The sequence below is a fragment of the Egretta garzetta genome, unplaced genomic scaffold (genome assembly GCF_000687185.1).
Source record: "Egretta garzetta isolate BGI_Z169 unplaced genomic scaffold, ASM68718v1 scaffold339, whole genome shotgun sequence".
NCBI lineage: Eukaryota > Metazoa > Chordata > Aves > Pelecaniformes > Ardeidae > Egretta > Egretta garzetta.
Window position 1 is genome coordinate 2,093,677 of NW_009260800.1, and position 15,502 is coordinate 2,109,178.

General features: G+C 38.9%; 1 protein-coding gene across 1 annotated transcript in view; it reads left to right on the forward strand.

Annotated features, from left to right (window-relative positions):
- Positions 1–15,502, forward strand: part of USH2A (usherin) — a 407,979-nt gene that overhangs the window by 302,117 nt on the left and 90,360 nt on the right. Inside the window, 3 exon segments of the mRNA XM_009646839.1 lie at positions 1,111–1,309; positions 9,545–9,713; positions 12,710–12,931. Of these exon segments, the coding sequence (XP_009645134.1) occupies positions 1,111–1,309; positions 9,545–9,713; positions 12,710–12,931 (590 nt within the window).

Consider the following 15,502-nt stretch of genomic DNA (forward strand, 5'->3'; position numbering starts at 1 on the left):
GAAAGAATTTCGTGTCTTATGTAATGTTCCAGAGTGATTATGCGAGAAGTGAAGTTTTCATTCAAAATATGAATGTAAAACTTGTACATTACAAAAGACAGAGCAAATTTCTGTTTCAAATGTCCCTTTTGACTTTTTTTTTTTTTTAAATTATAATGTCAGGTAAGATTTTGGAGCCAATACCTACACATTTTTAGTAGTGACAGGCATGTTATAATTTAACATGATTTTTCCCTTTCTTCCTTAAACTGATGATGGTCTGATATCAGACCTGAAATCAACAACAGGAATTTGTTTTACAGACCATCCTTTGCGGGCTGCTGCAGTCATGCTTTTGCGCTCAAAGCCAGAAGTCTTGAGTCTTACTTGTGATAAACACATTTTTTACTTCTAGTTCAATGTCAATGAAAATATTTAAGCACAGAAGAGAACCAGTGCTTGCTGATGCTGGGATGAGGTCTTTCGTGTTCTTCTGTGCTGAAGAATACATTTCAAAGCAACATACATTTATTTTTTATATAATGTTTTTGAAAGCAGGGAAAAGGCAAGATGAATACAAATCTGTGCTAAATGGTGACTGAGCACAATGTGAGTAAGCTGCACTGGCGAACGCTCAGAAGGCAGGGGTGGTGTTTTGCCCCCCCAACCGCCCATCCCCTACCAGGTTCCTGTCTGAGAATGGAACAGCCACACCAGCCCTGACAGTAGTTCATGCACGCCTTTGCTATAGCACCAGGAATACCGAGTCCTTTCTTCTACCACTGAAATGAAATGAGTAAAATGCTAGAAAGTTTATTACACATATTTCCAGAAGTATGAATGAGACATCCTTTAAACAGCAAGCTTCAAGGGCTTTGATTGCATGTGTGATTTATTTTCCCAGAGTATTAGCACATATTGACACTTTTTTCAAACCTTTACACCTTTTGGATATTAAAGCAGCTGTGAAATTCACCATCCAGAGGGACATTTTGGACCCTTCAAAATATTTCACTCCATGTAAACTAGTATAAAATGGAACTACTATATGCTAATCCTTTGATGTAAGTATCCATACAAGTATAAATACTTTCAATAATTTAACAGATGTTAATTTTCTGCTTATTGTAGATCTCTTCAAATCAACTGGGCATCACCAGGACAGCCAAATGGCATTATCCTGGGATACGAACTCTTACGTAAAGCATGGCAGAGGTGTACCCCATCAAAGACTCCAAGGAGCAGCAAAAGTAATAGAATGTGCATCTCATTAGAATGTAAAAGGCATGAAAATATCTGTGGAGAAGTGTGTTATCATCCAGAGTTGAAGGTACTTGTATATTCTTAAGTTAGTGATAGAATGAAAAATGATACTTTTAGGAATAAGTACGTTAACCAAACCTCTTCACTTACCAGAGGAAGGGAAGTGGAAGGTTCTGCTTCTTTTTATATTTTAAAACCAGGGCTCTAATACGTTTCCTGAAACTTTTAAAAATCAAATATCGATGTTTGAGCTCTGTAGAGGGATAGCTGTGCAAAAATCTCCAGCAGCGTATATGAGTCAGCTGATGACAAGTGATTCTGTTGTCTTAAGTCCGTGATTGTTCAGTTTATTTCTCCCTTCAGAAGAAATTAATTGGTTAGCATTTATGAATGTGCCTTGCATTAACACTTTGGTTTCGAGCAATAGTGCAGTTCTGAAGTGAGTCCCCAGACTGTGTTTTCATTTACTACATGCTGGTTCAGGGTAGAAGTGGTTTTAATGTATGTGAACGAAATCCTTTGCACAGGAAGCTAAGCCAGAACCTGTGTTTCAAAAAACCTTCAAAGATACTTCAGCTCTGGATAGGGACTTTGGCTCCCAACCAGTCTGTGGACCACCTCACTTCACAAGCATGCATCTAGAGTTTTTTCCCTTCAGAAAGCTTTGCTTCACATGGATAGATCAGACATTCATCCTAAGGAATCAGGCCATATCTGATCCAAAGCAAATCTCACAAGCCACCTGTAATGGAATCATTCCTCAAACCCTGCATGGCAAATTTTGGTTATTAACATGACTTGCTTTCCCCCGTGCCCGTCGTCCCCCCCGCCAAAAAATTCCTTGGCTAAATGCTTAATGACCAGATTCTCCAGTACATAAAATGTATTTAGATTCAGCTACAAGTGGGTGGCTGTTACATGACAATGATGAGCAGCTCTGAATGGGATCCATTGTGGTTTGTCAGATATATTTTTAAATTATGACTATTTTCAAGTTAATCTTCATATAAGTTAGGAGTAGGATCAATAGCGTAGTGGGAGTCTGTAATGGTTTTTATTGACAAATGAGGTAGAAAACTCTTAGTTTGAAAGTAAGATTTAATGTAATGAAATAGTGTCCCTATTTGTCAAAGGCATCATCACATGTTCAGTGACTAAAGCAAACAATATATATTCACAGGATTTCCTGTCAGACAAGACAGTAATTAAGGAAGTGAGCTATTTGAGGGGTTCAAATCAAAATATAAATTATTCCAGCCGACACAGCTTTAGCTTTTGAGTTTCATTGAATGCAATGCTATACTAAACATATGTTTTTCTGAAATCTTGCAAGTGAATTATGGGCAGTCCTTTGTTCTAAAAGGTAAATTTAGGTTTTTGGCATGGTAGAATTTTTAATAGATGTTAGTATATGTATAAGTTAAATTTGTATTAATTTTAGAAGTTTTCTTCTCTGTTTTTATTTTTTCAGCCTTCGTATGTTTATAGTAACTTTGAGCTTGGAGAGTGTCCATTTATTTTTATAGCTTCCTGACTTTATAATTTTTTCCAATTAATTTTGCATTATTTTGTTACAATGGTCTCTGTGTATTCTCAGGGACTGTGGTTAGGAGTGGTTGCTATTTGGTTAAGTAATGGATATACAACAAATGATTGGAAAGTCCACAGGAACCTGAAGCACTCATACATAAAATTACATGGGAGTAATTTTTGTGGGTGATTTGATTAAAATTCCCCTCACAATGCTTTGCCTGGTTTGCTCTGTGTATCCTCACTAGCCATCCAAAATGTCTGTAAGAGATATTGTCCTGGTTTCGGCTGGGATAGAGTTAATTTTCTTCCTAGTAGCTGGCATAGTGCTGTGTTTTGGATTTAGGATAAGAATAATGTTGATAACGCACTGATATTTTAGTTGTTGCTGAGCAGTGCTTACACCAGTCAAGGATTTTTCAGCTTCCCCTGCTCTGCCAGGTGCACAAGAGGCTGGGAGTGGGCACAGCCAGGACAGCTGACCCCAACTGGCCAAAGGGCTATTCCAGACCATTTGACATCATGCTGAACAAAAAAACCTGGGGGGAGTTGGCTGGGGCGGGGCTGGGCATTGGTCAGAAGGTGGTGAGCAATTGCATAGTGCATCACCTGTTTTCTATATTCTTTTACCATTATTATTTTCCCTTCCTTTTCTGTCCTATTAAATTGTCTTTGTCTCAACCTATGAGATTTACCTTTTCTCCAATTCTCTCCCCCATCCCACTGTGTGGTGTTTAGCTGCCTGCCAGATAAAACCATGAGAGATATCTACAGAGCTCCTGGCACATCCATGTTCCTCTTAAACTAGAGCCTGCAGCAGGGACAGCATAAGACCTCATGCAGCAGCCCTCTGTCACGCTTTCATATAATTCACTGTCAGTCCGTGCCAGCTATAATGCTGAAGCATTTGTGCTAGTATAAATGATTCCACAGTTTACTGGACAGAAGTGAAGAAAAGCAACACTGAGCAGCGTACCCTTGTTCTGAAAAGGAAGCCTCTTACCGCAATGCCAGCTGCAGTTCGCCATACATTACCTGTACAGCCAAATGCAAAGAGATGCCACTGAGAGTTAAATACTGAGCAGCTTAAGTAATGTTCAGATCCAGGATAATAAACCAGGCGGTTTTGTTCATTTGATGATAGGTTGGTCAGCAAAAACAGGGAGGTTGTTTCTACATAGTTCCAATAGACAAACAGGTTGTGGAGTTCTCACTTTTGCTCTGGTCATTTATTGCATCTTGTATACCAGACACAATGGGTCTGATTCCACTCTTATAGTTTCCTTGAATTCAGGACCATAAAGTGAGAGGAAAAGTAGGTCTTTTATACAAAAATAATTTGGAGCTACGTCTTGGGCTATTTATTAATATCCTTATGGATTTATGGGTGACATTTGGCATTATCAGCTTGCTATTGTAAGACACTGCAGAAAAAGAGGGATGTTATTTCTTATCTACATAAGAGATATAATCCCCTCCATCCACAGAAACCCAAGTGTTTCAGTAACGGGAACACAAGGGTGTGTTTTCGCTGCACAGCAGAGCGGGATGCAGAGACCCTTCAGCTAACATTGGCTGAGTTGGGTCCAGCTAAGCAGCACAGTTATATCAGAAAGGCAGTGCTAAACACCCAGGTGCAGGGTTGCACTGGTATATGTGTGCACTGCGTTTGGGATCCAGGTTAGTATCTCTGCATAGCACTGTGCTGTGTAAATAAACCTACTTGCTCAGAGATGTCTTGGGAATCTCTAACAGAGCAAATGAACTTTTCACTACAAGGGGCATGTGTACATGCACCTTCCTGGGCTCATGTAGGCCTGACATTAAGCCTAATGAAGACCAAAAAAGATTCCTGCTATCCTAAATGATCTTTGCATCAGAGCCCTGCTTCTTGTTTCTAGTTGTTATCCAGTTTTCTGCTTCTATGTTAGAAATCTTTGTTGTTCTAACTAAAGCTAACACAGTGCTGTGCCTGGTATCCTTACCCTGGTGTTTGTAATCAGACTTGGATGGATTTATAATTCTTGAGTGCAGAGAGAGTTTAGAAAGGGGTTTTTTTGTGTGTAGTTTGTGCAGAAAAGCTGAGCATGCCCTCTCATGATGAATTTTGTCAGCTGCCAGGAGAGCGCCTATATCCTGTGTACCTTACTTACAGTAACAGACCTGTGCTGCTTGGGTGTTTCCGAGCTGCCAATTTTGACATTCTTTTCCGAGCTGTTTTGAGTAAGGTGTGATCCATAACTCTATCCATACCTGAAATCTCAAAGCAGATATCAGCTTACAGAGCACATATCACAAGATCTGCAGCGATGTACTTCACTTTACAAAGGAATGTGCCCTACCTTCACCCATCAGGGAGCACAATGTCAGTACCAATGGGAAAGGCATTCCACTGTTATCCAGGTAGCTACTGAACTGTCCTTCTGTTGTTACTGGCATCCTCAGGTGAACACTGGAAATAATGAGACAGGATCAGTAAAAAAGTAATTAAAATAGTGGCGTAAAGGCTAATAATTTCTGTACGCAATGGATCATGAGTATGAACATCAACGGTTTAAAAGGGTCCTGACTGAAGGTGTTAATACAGCTTCGGTACTTTTTATTTTCAGTAGCAACAAGCTGTATAAATCTGCGATTAATCAAATATAACTCTGACGTTACTCGGAAGTACAGGCTTACCTCTTTACTCATCGTAATTAACGTGTCATTTGTTAAAAACACCAGCAGGACTCTTTCTTTTAAGGACAGGAGGAGCAAAACGGCGGCTCAATAGCTAGCCTCAAAAGCACAATTTTCAGGAGCGAAAACTAACACGTCTCAATACTGGTGAAGGATATTCAATCAAATATTTATGTAAAATTTACTATTAATCGTAGCAATATTGTGCAAATTCTTTTCAAGTTCTTGCTGGCTTAGTGAACCTTTAAAAAGATAACACTTCATGTCTAGGGTGTGTTGTAATACAACTGAAAGGCAGGAAATGAAACTCATTTTAGTAAGATAATATATAGTGCTTTGTAACAGAATAACAATAATTTCTGCTCATGGATTTTAGATCTAAGGCTGTACCGATTACCAAAGGAGAACAACAGTTTGAGAAAGGAAACGTGAGTAAGCATACTTAGCAAAAATGGGTGTCTATATAGATTCAGAGGTAATTTAAGTAAAAAAGAATGAGCCTTGCTAATTTAAAATATTCCTTCTTGCATGAGAACATGATGGGTCAATCATTACTCTGGTGTTTGCTCCACAGGCAGAAATTTTTAATGAACTCCTGTAGCTAATAGGAATTCCTTAGAGTGTTTTCTGAATTGCTATTTCACAAAGTGGCTCTGGCAGCAAGCATTTGACAAGAAGGATAAACATGGCTGCCTAGCACATCTGTTTATTTGAGTAAATCAGTCCTAGCTCAAACTGGCATGTGTCCATAAGGCCAGATAATATCCTTCAGCAAAGTCTTCAGCAAGCGGAGGGATCAGGGATGACACGGTTTTTAATTAAAAGGGAGTTGCATAGGTAAGTTTGGAGTATTTTTAAAAATTGTTAAAATATTGTGTAATCCTGCCTGCCAGATTTGATATCTAATTACTCTGTGCTAGTGTCATGGCTGACTGGGCCTTTCTCAGGTGTCACAGTAAGCCTTTCTTTATGCCCTGTCCTTCCCAGTCCCGGTGCTCCTGGGCCACAGTCCCTCTGTGGGCTTGGGTGGGAGGGTAGCTACAGCACTGATTTGTGAGTAACTCAGTCTACCAATATTTTTAAGGGCTCCCATGATAGCTAAGGATGAATGTCTTGTATCATCTCCATAGATAGTAAAGATCTGGCTAGCAAAGCATATGTCAAGCATTCAGCCCTGTGTACGAGGGTGAGATCTCCAACCTGCCTAAAATGTTGGTGTCACTGTACCTGATCACTACAAGGCTTCTACTTTCATGTACATGGTAGCACCATGCAGCTGGGACTGTCACTTTTAGACCTAAGAGGATGAGATAATAATAACCTTTTGCCACTATAACTTTCAATCCATCTGCTTTTCTTCTTTGTCGCTGACATAATTTCAGCATTACTTGAATGCATTTTTATTTTATGGATTGATAATGCAGAATCCTTGGGCTGAATATCAATGCAAATAGAAACTATCTTTAGAGGGCTGCCAAAAAAGTGTTATTTAACAATTTACAGCCGACTGCTGAGGATGTTATGGAGCTACATAATCACAGCACCAACTATATCAATTGGCAATGCCAGAGGAGAGTCTGAATGTGTTTTAGAGCTGACTGGACCCCTTTTTGGAAGCTGTCTATAGGGTATTGAGACATACTTAAATAATTTTTAACAAGGACAAGTAGCTGCTGAAACTGTTGTAACATACCTGGGTGTTCAGCTGGGGATTTTTAGAGGGAATTCAGGAGGAAAAGGAGAGACACCAGTAATAATGCAACCTTACAAATAGCGTTCCAACCAGAATGCTTTAGCGTTAGTACTAAAACAGCCCTCCCAGCGTCTGCGTGAAATACACAGAGCAGCTGTTTCTATTGAGGATTCACAAGAGAAGTGGCATTTGTTAAAACTGCTTCCAGTTTTGAGAATGGAAAGTAAAATGGCTGCTCAAACACTGGAACCTGGACAGTGCCAAAGATGTGCAAGTTTCTTTATCTGAAAGATGGAAAGACTGTGTTCAGGTGAAATTTGGGTGACGTGCATCACTGTGAAGAAGGAAATGGCACAGGGCTGACAAATGAAATCCATGAAAAGAAGAAGAGAAATTGGGCTAGACAGACCACAGAGGGAGACATGATCCCAGGGGGCACACAAATTGGGACCAAAAATGTGTGAGGAAAATGTATTTAGCCTCCTTCCATGCAGGCAGGTACAGCACTTACTGGCTGTGGTGTCTCAAGCCTCAGGATGCAGTGAAAAGGACAGGACAGAGGCCATTTTTCACAAGTATCAAAAATTGTTGCTAAATATGATCTATTCTGAGGACAGTGGCACGATGGTACTTGATTTGATATTTTTAAGAATGCTTTTCTATGACTTGGAAATACAGAGAGAGCAGGTAATCTTCTAGGCTGCTTTGGAGCCAACTGTAAATGAGGAAAAACTCAGCCTGGAGTGCGTGCCAGTCATAAAAAAATATCCAAAAGATAGGAAGCAGAGAAGAGGTGTAAAGCAGAGTTTTATTTGACATCTTAACTAATGATCTGGAAGAAAGAACAGTAGGTTAATTAAATTCATAGATTAGATTATATTACCAGTGACAAGGTGGACAGCAAAATAATATAATAGGACCTACAGAGACTCAAAATTCCTGAACAGAAAATTACAAAATTCAGCTACACTGGTAGTCTAAAACAGATGCTGAATGAGAAAGTGTGCTGGAAGAGCAAAAAACTGTGTGACAATTCAAAGTATGTAATGTTATAAACCCTCAAAATATAATGAGGAAACAAGAACACCTTCTGCCCTGCCTTGTGTTAATTTTGGGTTACATATTGTTTATGTATTGTAAATTGTAACTTCAGAACTTAACCTAATACTCCCAAGCGTGATTGAGTAAAGGCCACTCAAAAGTGAACAAAACAAAGCATCATCTTTCCGAAGTCAGAAAGAATTTATGACTTGAGAAAAGTAATAATATTTTTCAGTGTGTATATATTCGTGTTAATGTTATAAAGGTAATACAAGTTAGATGTCCTGAACCTAGTAATGCACATTTTAAAAAGTTTTTTGTCAGCTAGTAATTAAAGTAGCTAGGTAAACAAAAGATCTTTCTAGAGGAACACTTTCTTTCTTTGCTGCTAAGATAACCTGATTTAGAACGTGGTTAAAGTCAGGGGTGGAAATGCTCCATGTTGAAAGGAAACAAAGGGGCAACTCGGCTATAACATCTGTGCTGTACTGCCAGCTGCATATTCCGTCTGGCTATAAGAGGCATCCTCCTGGCTAATATGAGTTCCACTGACTGTAGGTTCTGAGTTTACAGTTTTTACAACGATTCTACTGACTGTTCTATATGATTTGCTGTCTATACAGTGTGCCACTCCATCAACACAGGAGTAAGCGTACAAATCATTATTTGATTGTTCAAGCGTATAATTTTCTCGACAGTGCCTAGAAGGAAGTCCTCAGTTAAAAGGCCTTTTCAAACTTCATTTCCATGTAAATTTTTTTTTGAAAAAAAAAAATCCTTATGTAAATACTATTCTCTTGAGATCACATTGTCTGAAGAACTGTGGTCATAAATAAGTGATCATGTGCTATAAGAAGAAAATCCCACTTATTTTTATGTGAAAGCAAACCCAAGAGCTTATATTGGGAAATACTGTTTTTTCAGTTGTAAGGGTTTCAGATGATATGTTTCATCATAAATGAATAAATAAATAAATAAGAATTGGGGAGAAAGAAAAGGATAAGGTGATGGTAGATTGTATCTACCTATTGCAAACTACTCCACCTTGAGAGACTCAAACAGCCTGCAAGGCATATGAAGATGATTCACATTAATGGACTATTCCATTAAGGTGCAGTGTGGTTGAAGGCCACAAAATAGCAGTATTCTGTCAGACACACAGTAGTTTACTGAAGTCTGATAATGCTGGAGGGCACAGGATTTTAGCCAAGTTATGTTTTATTTGACTGCAGTCATATTAGTGTCGGTACTAGGATGTGTTGTACATGTTTTCATATACATTGTTTTGCCAGAGAACACATTATGTTCTGTTTAACAGATATTGCCTTACTGATTTTTTTTTTTTTTAACTACTTCTAGGTATGTTGTAATGGGATTCTGCACGACAATAAACCTGGCTTCCAGTGCTGCGAGGACAAGTACATTCCATTTATTCTTAATTCACCAGGGGTTTGCTGTGGTGGTCAGATACATGCTGTGCAACCGAAACATCGGTGCTGTGGTGGTTATTACACTAGGGTATTAGTAGGTAAGAGACAACTCCTTTCCAGTGCTTGAAAGAAACAAAGCAACAAAGTTCATATATCTGTTAAACCAAGGAGAATGAAAACGTAGCAATAAATGTGGGATTTATCAAGCTTTACTGATATCTTTGAGACTTGTTTTCAGTGGGATAAGCAAAGAAAATTGCGCTGACTTTGTCATCTAAACACAGTACACTCTGTTTATACAAGAAAGGCTTAATTGATGAAACCTGATGATTGGGTCATTTCCCAGAGAACTAATTTATGGCAAACTATACTTAATTGCAGTAAGTGCTGCATAATGGGGAGGGCAGTTCTGCTTAATAGGAACACCATCAGGCAATTTAGTGGTGCGGGTTAGTGCTCTGCTTGACTTGACCCTGTGTGATTTTCCCTAGCCATTTCTTTTGGGGAACAATTGTTAGTATTTGGGGTTGATATCATGGATTATGTCACTTCTACTTGTTTCTGCATTGTCTACTCTGTTTCTGTCAATGTTACAGATCAAAGTACACATCCCCCATCTACTCTCTTTGATGGAAATTTATCCTTTTCTTAAGGCTGATCATACTCTTATACTCAGAACTGTTTAGGAAGTTTGCCAAGACTGTGCTTCTGTGCTATCATCCAGAGTTTGGTTCTCCAGTGTGGTGGTGGGTTTTTGGCAGGGAGAGGGAAGGAAAATGGGGAGAAGAGCCCTTTCAGGGGGCAGTGTTCAGAGCATATATCTCTTTGTAGGCAATTGTCAGGTCAGGAGCTAAAATGCTTCCATTACTCATGAGCTGGCACACATTCCCTAGGCTCAGAAATGCTTGAATTTTTGCCAACACATTCAGCACATCCCAAGTTCTGATCCTTTGAAAAGTAATGCATATATCACAATATTAGAATGCCTTCCATGATGTCATCAGAAAAATGCTATCACATGGAAGAACCAGAGGAGAGTATTTTGCTGGCCTCATTAGTCTCAGTGTACTGAAATGGAGAGATTATACTGTGACCCCTGTCCCCATCCAGTGGTCTATGTTAACTAGCTTAATGTTGTTTACAGCAAGAAAGAAAAGCACAGTGAAACAAAATGTCTTATGTCTGAAAGTAGCTCTTGTTCAGTCAGCAGTCCGCAAGCATGAAACAGTGAATGTTTGAACATGATTTTAAACTTTTTTTTTTTTTTAAGTATACTTGCTGCATTCTCTTTTTCCACACTCTAAAGGGCAGCAACATTAACAATGTTGGTCACCTTTTTCTTTTTTATTTTTATAAATATGCTAATAACCTCAAGCTAAATGTTAATGTGGGTCATTCTTTGATAAGGATAACAATTAACTGGTAAGACTGCGTGGTAGTTTTCAGAGAGAGAACAGTTTCAAGTCTAGCTTGGAATGGATCCCATTTTGAGAGGTTAATGAGAAGGTTACTGATCCTTTGTGTCTTATGTCTAATAGTTCTTTAAAAAAAAAGGGTTTATTTCCAATAGATGTAAGCTACATTCTGTGTTTTAATACTTTCTCTGTGTAGCAACTAAATTAGATTCTGAGGAATACAGGAAAATATGATGAAATATCTAAACAGATTATATCTATTATACTCTAAAAATTTATTCTCATCTTTTTTTGTTTATTATTGACTTTATTTGATAAAGTTATTTATACAGGAAACTCTCTAAGCATACATATTTCCCAGATGTTGTTTGGCCAGCTTGATAGCTCTAGATGTACTGAAGCACACTGGGCTGAAGGCATGAAGATTACAAATTAGGAAGGCAGGAATCTCGGTTTCTGCAACAGTAGTGCACAAAGAGCAAACATCCATCCCAGAACTAAGATGGGAGGAGAGATTCTTGAAGCAGGGCAGAACAAATAACGCTTCTGCCACCTGCACCCTTTTGGCAAGGAATGTGGGGGGGAAGGAAAATGGTCTTCTCCCTCATCTGTTACAATCGCATCACACGTTTATTTCTGACAAAAGCTGCGTTGGGTTTAGGGCTCTCTGTCTGTAATTCCCAACCTTTCAGAAGAAAAGGTCTTGAGATATTACTTTCAATGAGAAAAATGAGGTTTAAAAATCAAAACACATTTCTTTTATTAACAGTCAGGAATACGAATACTTTAATCACCTCTGTTACCCACCTTCAATAGCAGACCAAACCCCCTACTCCTTCCAAATGACATCTGAGCCACAGAAAACATTGCAGCACAGGAAGATAATACAAAAATGTGACTTTTAGAATACTGGATCAGATCAGGTGCGGACACTAGTAAATGAAAACTATTGCCATTTCCCATAAATTTTGTATCCTCTATTAGCAGTCTCTACTCCGTTCATAGCACACAGTTTAGTCCAGCCCAGCCCACCATTACAGTGTCAGTCTCACTGGCAGTCTTATCCTAAAGGCCTTTTCCTGCAAAAGCTGATGCTTTTGCTTAAGTAGCTGCCAAGCCCACTGCTTGTGATGGTGGTATTTAATATTTAAAGCGAGTTTAATCCTTAAGTTCTTTGGAACATGAAGTCCTGAGCGCCACTGAAAAACTCTTTAAGCGATGTGAATTAGTCCTTCAAAACAAGTTTGGAATGATTTCGGAGGAGACAAGGAAATTTTTTGCTGAATAACTAGGCTGACTGCTCTGTTAATCATAGCAAGAACGAACTCTCTTTACTGTGTAGCTGCCTCTACTTAAAGATTTACTTTAAGCTTCAGCTTTAAAATTACCATATTTACAGAAATTATTTTAGTTGCTCTTCTCAGTTTGTCATGCTTGCCTTTTGATATCTTACAGAGTCTTGGCCCTGAATTCATGAATGCATGTTTCTTTAATTACTATTGCAAGCAAATATAATACTTTAAAGCATTCTAAAGTGATTCCGTGCTTTCACGTGGAACGTTTTGTACATGAAACTACTAGTGGGTGAACCCAGACTTCTTGCTATCAGATGAAAGCCTGTCAGGGATTTCAAGAGCTATAAATGCATAAAATCTTTAACTGTATTCTTAAATTAACAGGAGAAGTATGTTGCCCTAACGAAGAGCAAAACAGGGTTTCAGTTGGAATTGGTGACTCCTGCTGCAAGGGAATGCCTTACTCCACATCAGGCAATCAAATCTGCTGTGGTGGATCCCTCCATGACAGTTTCAATCAGCAGTGCTGTGGTGGAAAAGTCATAAGCACAGACTTGGTCTGTTGTGGTGATGAAGAAGAAGGGACTGCACATAGACCTCTTACAGGTAACGGACAAGTTTTTGACAAAAAAAGGTCTTAATCTTTCCAAATCTCTCGTGCCACTAACCATTCAGCAGTGACATACTCAGATTTAAGGTGTGTATGCCAATTTGTTAAAATGATGTGCTTTACTCACCTATTCTGATAGACTGCAAAACGGTGAACTTCCAGTAACCCTTCTTTGCCATTGTGCAAAAGCTGCAGGGGCTGGAGACACCAGAATATTCAAAAGGAGTGCATGATCTTTCATTACGCCGGTCAGGAAACAGGACCAGTCCCCTCTCAGTGAATAGAGCAGAGGTTAGACTTGGCCACCTTGTGCCGCTATGCATCCCAGCGCAGGGGTTTTCCATTTGCTCTGGAGATATGTGGGGTTAGTCACCTAGAAATTCAAGATTACAATGTTATCTGCTTGGTGGTCTGTGTCCCTCACTTGGGCATCTACACAGGGGTAAACCTGCTGCAGTTTAAAATTAGCAAAACTTAATCCATAGCACTAGTCACTTGTTCAGCTGGTGTATCTCATTAATCTATTGCACACCATAGGAAATTCCTCCATCACTCAGAGGTACAATCTGAACCCTACTTCCTCGTGAAGCACTCTGTGACTAGCTGGTGACAGAGATTGGAGGTATTATTACAAACCGTATTCAGGTATTTTTTCTTCAGGTATTATTATTCAGTATTATTATTCAGGTATCTTTTCTTTCCACAGTTTTTTAGACAAATTACATACCATCAGCCTTAGGCTTTCTCAGCCTGACAAAAAGGCTTCAGAAACAATGGCAGTCGCAAAAGGGGAGCCCGATTTCAAAACACAGAAATAAAGAAGGTTTAGTACCCAATTCTGCTTAGTGTACAAAGATGAGTGATGCCATGCTTTCACTATACGCGTGCCAGCTTGAGTCTCCAGTTGTGCAACTAAGGATCTTAACACAGAATGAAGAATCCAGAGCTGAAGGCTGAACTCCTACTTTCCCCAAAAATGAGCTCTATCTTCAGCTTATTCTTTGTGTTCCCTGGATCCTTCAGCTGCTGTGGTATTAGAAGTACCCTGGTTCTTTGTTGACTGTCAGGAAGGGCTAATCAGAAGAGCCATTGCAGCGCTTTCTGCAGTTTCTATTCTATACCATCCTTCCCTTCCGGTGGCGACTCATGGAGCGTATGCTGTAAGCAGCACCGCTTGTGTGATTTCAGCTCCCCCTCACTGGGATCCCCAATTGCGCCTGATCTACAGCGTCTACGCAGGACTCACAGTATCAGCTCTGAACAAGGCCCTCTTGCATAGCCGCGCATTGTGTGGCTGCCACAAGACGGGGCTGGCTCATAAAACATCTCTTTATGTACTTTATTACTTAAACTCTTTTATTTGCCTGCAGGAGCCCTTTAACAAAATCACATTGAATTGACTTTCTCACACCAAATCAAATCTCCCTGGTCCCAGTTCAGTTGTCTTTGTCAATATGTATTTTATAAATGGAGTGAATTAACAGATGCTGTTGGAACAGAACTGCTGGGGTAGCGTTTATGTTTTTACTGCTCTCTCTGGGCAGATGAGTTGTGTAGGAGTGTAATACAGGTATCTTGGGATGAAAGTTATGTTCTTCATTTCAGTATATATGTATTCTTAACAGTTTTTTTCCTTAAATACATATATTTAAAAAACCTTTATACCCCTCTTTTAAAAAAGTGTTTAGCCTATAGTGCTCTATCATTTACACCATTTTTCTTGAGAATGGGTCAGCATGACATTTTTTTGGCTATTAAAAATGAAAACAGTGTTTTTTTCATCGTTCACAGGTTTTCTGTGAGGACTTTATGCTGTGAGCCAGCATACAGCTGAACACAAATTGAGGTCTGAAAGATGCATTAGCACCATGGTTAAAAAGAGATCGTATTCTTTTGCATTAAGCATAGAATAGATTGTGGTTTCTTATCATATCACATATATCATGCTCAATAGATTTTTGCTTAATTTCTTAGAGTAATTCAGCCTTGCTAAACACATCATGAAAATGCACAAGCGGGGCACAAAAATCTACCTGCTCCCTATCCCTATTATTATAATGATTCTAATGGAAAAAATACTCTCACATAAAAACATAATTTACTTATCATTGGCAAATGGATAAATAGAATTTTACAAGAATATGGTAATTGGAAAGCTGATCTCATTGTCTAGAAGGGGAAGAGGTAACAGGGGTGGCTTTATGCACAAGCTGAAATGCTTCTGAAGCTCTGTTTTGTTGTTGGCAATGATTGGTTAAAAATATAATGACAGTTTAAAGCTTCTGTTTGGGAGTTTTAGGTCCTTGAAAAAAAATCATACAAGAAAAACATGATCAATGAAAGGGCAAGCCTTGTGCACAGCCTTATTGTTTCATGACCAGTTTGAAAGCAGCGTGTTTCTGCCGAATCTAGATCCAGGTTTGCACTGGATGTTGGTGTAAGGGCTTGAATGGTAGAACTTTTTCATTTGCTGTTGTATACCTTTTTCAGAGAGTCTGTCCTGCAAAAAGAGATATTTTTTCCAGCTCACATTTATCTTTTTTTTTTTTTTTTTTTATTTTTTTTTT